The sequence below is a fragment of the Monopterus albus genome, unplaced genomic scaffold (genome assembly GCF_001952655.1).
Source record: "Monopterus albus unplaced genomic scaffold, M_albus_1.0 scaffold429.1, whole genome shotgun sequence".
Lineage (NCBI taxonomy): Eukaryota > Metazoa > Chordata > Actinopteri > Synbranchiformes > Synbranchidae > Monopterus > Monopterus albus.
Window position 1 is genome coordinate 62,636 of NW_018128309.1, and position 8,101 is coordinate 70,736.

General features: G+C 43.9%; 1 protein-coding gene across 6 annotated transcripts; it reads left to right on the forward strand.

Moving 5' to 3' along the window:
• The first annotated feature begins 2,392 nt into the window (after positions 1–2,392).
• Positions 2,393–8,095, forward strand: gng7 (guanine nucleotide binding protein (G protein), gamma 7). 6 transcript variants are annotated; one of them, XM_020586889.1, is made up of 4 exons: positions 2,393–2,558; positions 5,630–5,756; positions 6,721–6,836; positions 7,093–8,095. In XM_020586889.1, the coding sequence occupies exons 3-4, from the start codon at positions 6,756–6,758 to the stop codon at positions 7,216–7,218; spliced, it is 207 nt and encodes a 68-aa protein (XP_020442545.1). In that variant the 5' UTR covers positions 2,393–2,558; positions 5,630–5,756; positions 6,721–6,755; the 3' UTR covers positions 7,219–8,095. The 6 variants fall into 6 exon arrangements, with proteins under 6 accessions (XP_020442545.1, XP_020442546.1, XP_020442548.1 ...); XM_020586890.1 differs by lacking the exon at positions 2,393–2,558 and adding an exon at positions 2,584–2,737; XM_020586892.1 differs by lacking the exon at positions 2,393–2,558 and adding an exon at positions 2,747–3,052.
• Positions 8,096–8,101: the final 6 nt, after the last annotated feature.

The following is an 8,101-nucleotide window of genomic DNA, read 5'->3' on the forward strand; positions in this document are numbered from 1 at the left end:
AGTACCTGAAATTTGTAGTTAAGTACAGTACTTGAGTAAATGTTTACTATCATGTTAAATGAAGATGGTGGCCACAGTCAGCGTGTTGGCAAACTTAGCATTTATCTCAGAGCACGACCGTATGAAGCCACACTGCAAATATGAATGTAAAAACATCCACACAGTCTCCCACTCCTTTCTCTCTGAACTCTCTGACATCTGCTTAGGGATGCTGTCCCAGGTATGGTTGCTATGGAGACAGTGTGATGCTTACGACAGTTGTCATCAGAGTGTGGTCTGAGCCTGGTGGGGACAGAGATGTATTAGACAGAGGTCTCCCAGGCTGCTGCTGCTGCTGCTGCAGATCAAGACTCTCACCGCCCCCACCCCCAGGTCAGTGTGGCAACCCAGAAACAAACTAGTACCAGAATTGAAATGATTAATCGATTAACCAAAAAATTACTGGAAACAATTTTTATAAAGTTTCAATTGTTTAAATGATTTTAAGCAAAAGTATCAAATATTTCCCAGTTTTCTATGATAGTCAGCTCAAAATGTTGGGGATTATGTAGAAAATGGTTGGTTGTAGCCTTGCAGCTCTCTTGGAAAGGATTAATTCTGCCTTGCCCTTTGAATTTCCACATGGGGATGAATAAAGTATATCTATCTATCTATCTTCTGAGTGTTATTTACTTGACACTCACACAAAGCAATTTGATAAAATAAACTTTACAACAAGTGAGCTCAAGGCCCACATGATGGAAGATGACAGCCTCATCATATTCTACCTCACTGGTGCACCTTTCTAACAAATTGGTGATTAAACAGTGTGGGCAAAAATAGAGTAGAGTACATCGTGGGCTTCTGTGGTCCCCGTAGACAGTTACACAAAGCCTGGTTGGCAAACCAGCCTTGAGGGCAGGAAATAAACACGTGTGTGTGTGGGTGGGTGCCACCCTTGTCATCCGAGCATCCTGAGGTTGTGACTCATGGGCTTCCACCGCTGATTTCTTAGAAAATGAAAAGCTCTGCTGTAATCCATTGTAACCTACTGCCTCCTCAGCAACGCACACAAGAGGGAGGGGGAAGAAGGGAAAGACCGAGGAGGAGGAAGTAAGCGAGACAGATAAATGAGGGAAAGGAAAACAGTGGAGGGAGAAAGAGAGAAATTCACATCTTAAAGGGCGAAGAAATCTAAGAGGAAGGTATAGGCATCAGCGCAGTTTCACACATTGTTGGAAACAAGGCCAATGCGGTACTCTGTGGGTTATAAATAGCTCTCCTGTGGTTATAATAAGATAAAAACGGTTTCCATACAACCACGAAGAAGACTGGACCGTAGACGTGTGTGCGCATCAAAGCAGCTTGTGCCTAAATCTACCTCTGGCTGCATCTCCAGGCTTTAAACCTTCAAAACATAGGTCCTACACATCAGACTGTAGTTGCTCTGTGGTCCCTTCACCACAGAGCAACTGTCCACATTCAGCCAAACAATCGTGCAGTACATGCAGCACTTTTGCCTCTATGTGGAGGAGTGGATTACACAGCTCGGTGGAAACAGAGGATGCGTGTTTGCGCTGGACCTGCCAGGAATAGAAGGAGAGGCCGGCCCAAACCTCCCTGGAGAAGACGGGACCACGGGTGGGCCAAGGCCGCCACCGTGCGGCAGCACCTTGCAGTGGGCTCACATGAGTCACTTTCACTGGGTGATGTGCACAGGTCCAGATGTGAACGGCAGAAGAAAAGTTACACATTTGTTGCAAGTTAGATAAGTAAAAAGCAAAGGTCTCGGTAGAACTGAGAACTGTGGATTAAAGTTGGAGGGGAAAAGTACTTCTATTCCCCACTTAAAAGTAGAATTAATACTGTAAGTCTTATGTAGGCCTACAGTATGTCTTGTGTGTAAATATATGTCTCAGCTTTAATCTTTAATAAATGTATAAACAGAAAGCAAAATGATTATTATTTAAGAATCATCTTTAAGCTTAAACATTTTGAAATTCAACTGTTTGTGCATTGAGGGTGTTAAAATTTTACAAAACATGCAGTCAGTAATGCCAGGGACATGTAATGTAATATAAAAAGTAGTCCTATGTCTGCTTGTGGGATCCTGCAAGATCCATGTTTGATTTCATCGTTAAATAAAGGCTTACCCACTGAGAGAAGGACAATTTCAAAAATTAATTTTGAACAAGTTATTCGTGCAGGTGTTACCCAATCTACGCTTCAAAATATCCATCAAACTTATGAAACTTACAGGGATTCTGAATTACGGCACTAGGGGTCCCTAACAAAACAGACGATTTGCACTATATTCTACCAGAATATAACTGGAATATTCGCCCATTCAGAATCCTCATGTTAGGAGGATGCATTCAGGCGACGTGTGAATGTCTAGAAGTGTTTGTTTGGGAGCCCCTGGGTTAAAGCTGCTCTCACCGGATCGGAGGGAGGGGTGGACAGACAGTGGTAACGAAGGGGGAGGTGTTTGGCTCGGCGAAGACGGGGAGTGAACGAGCAGAGCGGGTGAGAAACCAGCGGATCTGGCCCTTTAAATCACCAATACAGCGCATTCGGAGGTGAGTTTGGAGATATTTTTCTCCCTGTGTATAATAATTGTAACGTGTCTGTGCGCTTCTGCAACCACGGCTTCTCTTCACCGAGTGCGGCTGCAGCGAAGGGGGGCTCCATTAGTGTCACGAATCCGGATTTCCCCAGCCCTTTGCCGGCAGAGAGGGTGGGGAGGACCGGGGACAGGGTCAGTGGAAGATTTCCTACAGCTCGGCTGGTCTCTGAAGACGCACAAGCCACTCTATCCAAAAACCTCTGGATCTTTTATGCTGTAGTAGGCGGTGTGCCGATCAATTTGCATAATAGCGGAACATAAAGGCATGCGCTCCGGTCTTGCACCCATTGTCGCTGGATGGGTTTATATTAGCTGCTGGAGTCTGCCTCCCTCAAACATGCCACCACCCTGCTCCCACGGCTAACAGCCAGGGCCTATTTGCAGACCCGAAGCGGTCTAGTCTGTTCTTCACATGGGAAATATCTCTGGCTTTGATATGTGCACAAGGTCTGCCTGTGATTGTGCGCTTGTGCGTATACATGTGCATGTGTGCGTGTGCTGAGTAGATAGCCATGGGAGATAGAGGACATGCTGTTCTATCCATCAAAATGCCCGCATTGTGTTTTCATACGGTACAGCAGCAAGCAGGGCCTGTAGCAGAGGACATGGCTTCGTACTGTAGGCCCGGTCAGTGCTCAGGAGCTGCTAGGATCAATATGGATTGATGCATTTTTGTACGTTTTGAGATCGGTCGTGGGCTCGGTGGCTGGTTGACTGGCTGGACGGGGCCTGATCAGCTCTGGAGATGTTTTTGATTCAGGCCAAGATAAACGTCCAATTTACCCTGTAACCATTGCCTTTTTATTTTCTGTGCATCGGTTTTTCAAGTAAATGTTTTCAATCTGGGGGCGTAGGAGGGGAGAGATGCGACTACAGGGGCAGAAATTCATATTTGTGTTGCTTTTAGAGAGTCCGACTTCCTTCGCCCAGCACGAAATGCGCCATAGCAGAAAGTTGGAAAAATCAACAGGCTGAAGAAATCGGAGCGCAGGGCTTAGGTAGACTATAGTGTCTCAAAGTGTGTGTGGGTTGTCTTTATTTCTTAAAATGTATCGCAGCGAGTTGTTTGTTTCTTTTATGCTTATCCACGAGAAAACATCTGAGCATTTGTTTCTGAACAAAGCCATCATTTGCTTGTGAATTCTCACTTTCAGCAACACAAAAACTTCAGTGCGTGAGAGTCCCTTCCCAGAGGGAGACGAGTGCAGTCACCTTGTTTCAGTATTAACCTAGGGATGTTGTAAGAGAAACTATAGAGGTTAGGCAACAAAAACAAGAGCTCAGTACAACATATTGCACCCGGTTTCTGTCCTGGTGTTGATTCATTTCCGTGTAACTGTGGAGACTGTAGTGTATAGTGATGTTTGTGTTTACTGTGCAGTAAGTAGTGGCTGTTGTGAGGATGCACATGGAGTGATTTAGGGACAGTCCTCACACCCTGACAGATATGTACTGAGATTGAAAAGGTGTATATGTGTCAGTCATAATAGAGGACTCGTCTCCCATTAGGGGACAAAATGTATGTCTCCGCAAAGTAAACCATCATGTTTTAGGGTTAAAATTTGTTTGTTTTGTTTTTGGTAGGGCTACAGTGAGGTCAGGGTTGGGGCTAGAAATGTAGAGATACCTCTCAAAAACTCCAAAACTGACTTCAATCCAATACTAAAGCCAGAATCCTAGATATCAATAGATGCCAATGCTTTTTACTTAAAAACCAGCTAATGTAGGGAGAACCATGTGCCCTAATCTGCCACATATTAGGCTTTTTCATTATGCTATGATTTCTTAATATAGCATGTCTGTTAACAACAAATATTCATGTTCCCATATTGTGATCTAATGTGACACTGTTGTTTATAGTATAGTGAAGCTAGTATCAGACTTGGGTATCAGCCATATTGATCCACTCACCCATAATCCTCAAGAAATCAGTTAAAGTTAATGCAATGTCCTCTTTGATGTCAAAGAAATGTTTGAGACGTGAGAAAACCCGATCTGAAGTGGGGACATTTTGCCACTAAGGGATTAAGGATTTGGCTCAGGGTTAAGAGTAGAAATGGGATTAGAAATCAGAGTGAGGTTTGGAGGGCAATCAGTGAATGTCCTCACAAGTACAATATTACAAATGTGTGTGTAGATAGTTTCATCAGGTGCTGTAATTCTGTTCTCTCTCACTCGGTCTGTCTCTTTCTCTCTCGCTCGCTCACAGACACAAGCACTAATTACAGACATGAATCTCTGCGCTACTTCAAATTAAAGCAGCCCTCTCCCCTCCTGGGAGAGAGGGCGACAGACAGAGAGACAGTTGTAACACACCACTAGTGACGTATGTGAGGAGCAAAGTGCATTTTGATCATATTTATTGTTGGTGAAACTTTCACACTGTGCTAAAAGAAAGGAACAAGAGGTTTATAGAGGCTGTGAATTGGCCACCAAAGATATGAAAAATGCCATTGTCTTGGATCAGCAATGCAGGAATGTCCTGCCATCTGATCACTTACACAATATTACAGGTGCTTTGAGAAGAAAAATGAATTTGTGATGACAGATACTGTAGTGTGGATGATAAGCATGATGATGACAGCAAATTTCCTCTATCACAATAAAAAAAAAGTACTAAGCAGTTTTCTTTTATTGAAATGTGAAAACCTGAAGTGCAGCTTCATTCACCCCTAGTCCTATGAATGTGATTCCAGGTTCAAAGTAAAATGGGGGCTACTTAGACATTCTTCTAATTGAAGCCAATACTCATTCTAATTAGAAATCATATAAGAATAACAGTTTAAAGGCATATGTCACCCTGTGAACAGTTCATTACTAAAAACACCAAATTCTACCCGTATGTAGTACTATACATCCATGGGACTAAATCTTGATTGTTGTGTTTGGGGTCTAATTCAGTTCCATTTACAATGCCTGACATAAAAATCTTTACATCCCAGATATACACAGCTATATATGGCTTAGCTTTATAACCCAGTAACCAACTCACCTGCTCGTCTCACCTGTTCTCCTTTTACGCAGAGACAAGCCAATGTGAGCTCAGCTGTCATCCAGCTCTGTCATTTTGACTTGGCCATCCCAGTACTGCTCAGAACGTCCTCTCCAACCGGTGTTCAGAGAGAGAGTTCTGTCTGCACACCATCATCAGGTAAAAACACTACATTACATCTCAGCCCTGACCATTAACACTTTTATGGGTTAGGGGTTCGTTATGTTCTAGTCACAAACACACAGGCTTTTAAACTGTTTATTGAAAAAGTTCTATAGAATGTTCATCATAAATGACAACGTTAGTCCAGTAGTGCTTCACAAATATCAAGTTTCATTCTTACTTTTACTGTGAACATCACTTCAGTGAACTGTATTTCGATCAAGAAAACTGGCATAATTTGCTGGTTCTCTGTTGCACTACCATGTGTTGACCTCAGGTTGGTGCTGTTGCTCTACAGCATACGGTCCCCTGAGTGAAGCTACCGATGACTTAAAGGATGAGTCAGTTTATGAATGCAGTACTAGTGCAGTGTATTTTAGTGAATGCTAATTAGATGTTCTCCCTGAACCTGCGTGGGTTCTCTCCGGGTGCTCCGGCTTCCTCCCACAGTCCAAAGACATGCAGCTTAGGTTGACTGGTGACTCTAAATAGCACATTGCACATTGCAGGAGTGAGTGTGGGTGTCTGTCCCTAAGTGTCAGCCCTGTGATAGACTGCCGACCTGTTCAGGGTGGACCCTGCCTCTCGCCCAATGTCAGCTGGAATTGGCTCCAGCCCCCCTACCCCACAGCCCTATTCAATAATAAGCACTTCTGTCTAATGCTTGTGACTGCAAAAGTAGTATGGAGGAAAACGTTGGAGATCTCAGATAGAAATTAACGTATCTGGTACAGTCTGTCTCTTCTGTTTGTGCAATACCGTAAACGAAATTCAAAACACGCAAAATAGCATATTTGAGTTAGAGCTTTGGCAGAAAGTGAAGTCTGCTCTAATGGTACGTCTTCTGCCTGGGCCTGCTGGTCCACCTAAGGCGTGGCAGCGTACTTGATGAAATTATCCATCATTATCTGCATAGTAAACATGTTTGTGATTTCTCTCTCTCTCTCTCTCTCTCATTTAGTTTTCTTGTGTGTTGGTGTATTCTGATGGATCAGTATGTCTACCACTAATAATATTGCCCAGGCCAGGAAACTGGTGGAACAGCTGAGGATTGAAGCAGGGATTGAACGCATTAAGGTAGGATCATCATTTACTGCTACATGTCTTTATATGCATGTGTTCGTTACTCTCCTCTCCTTTTCCTTTCCTTTCTTTTTCCCCTCTCGTTCCTCCTGTTTCTTACATTTATCCTCATCTCTCCTACTTTTTCCTTGTCCACATCATCTTTTTCTTTTTCCAAACCTCTACTTTCTCTCCACATATCCTCTCATTTAAATCTCTCACCTTTTTCTCTCACCCTCTGGCCTTCCCTCACTTCCCCCTCTCTTGCCAGGTGTCTAAAACAGCAGCAGACCTGATGAGTTACTGTGAGCAGCACGCTCGTAGCGACCCTCTGCTGGTCGGGGTCCCCACCTCTGAAAACCCTTTCAAGGACAAGAAACCCTGCATCATCCTATAGTTGTACTCCACTCCTCCTGCCCTCACACACATAAACACACACTTACACACACAGAGACACATGCAAAGATAAATGTAAACATTTAGTACTTAAATTGATCCCCCTTGATCGCCTTCCCAGACACACATGCAAATGCACAACTTTAAGCAGCCCTGTCCAATCCTACAGGGCTACATCTAGTATCCACGTACATAAACATAGAAACACACACTCCCAAAATAGCCACTCTGGAGAAGTGCCATACCCTGGAGCCACAACTAGGGGGCAGGTATGACATGCTCACAGTGGCACAGTATATCACTGAGTATGATCCAAGGTGCTTTGGTAATATTCATATATGCTGGTAAATTAATAAGTGTCAGCTTAACTTGAAAAGGGATTTGGACATTAATAATCAGTAGGAATCGTTTTCCTTTTTTGGTCATGAAATGAGGGGTTGGGTAAAGGATGGACAGCCGTGCCATGGGCAGGGAGTGGGAGGACGCATGTGGGCAAAAGAACTGGGCAGAAGGCGCTATTGCCAGCCGTGCCAAACACGACCTGGTGTCCTGTTTAAAGCTCAATAAATGCTTTTTTTTTGTGGGAGTTAAAAAGGTCTGAGAGCTTTGTCCTCAAACCTGCTTGTGCTAAATCATGGCAGGTCATTTTGGAACAAGTGGGTAGAGCCTTTGCCTTTATCGGGTTATAGCATGTTCCCACCCTAACCTGTATCAAAAGACCTTCTCTGCCTGTGGCCTCACTATGGCGTCTGCAGCCTTTGGCCAAACCTCCAGCTGTGCCAACCTGTACAGAAAATCTTCTCTAGATGCTGATCTGCTGTCACTGATTCCACGGCAGTTTATTGTGGCTGCTGTTGCTTGAAATCAATGTCTGAGCTGACATC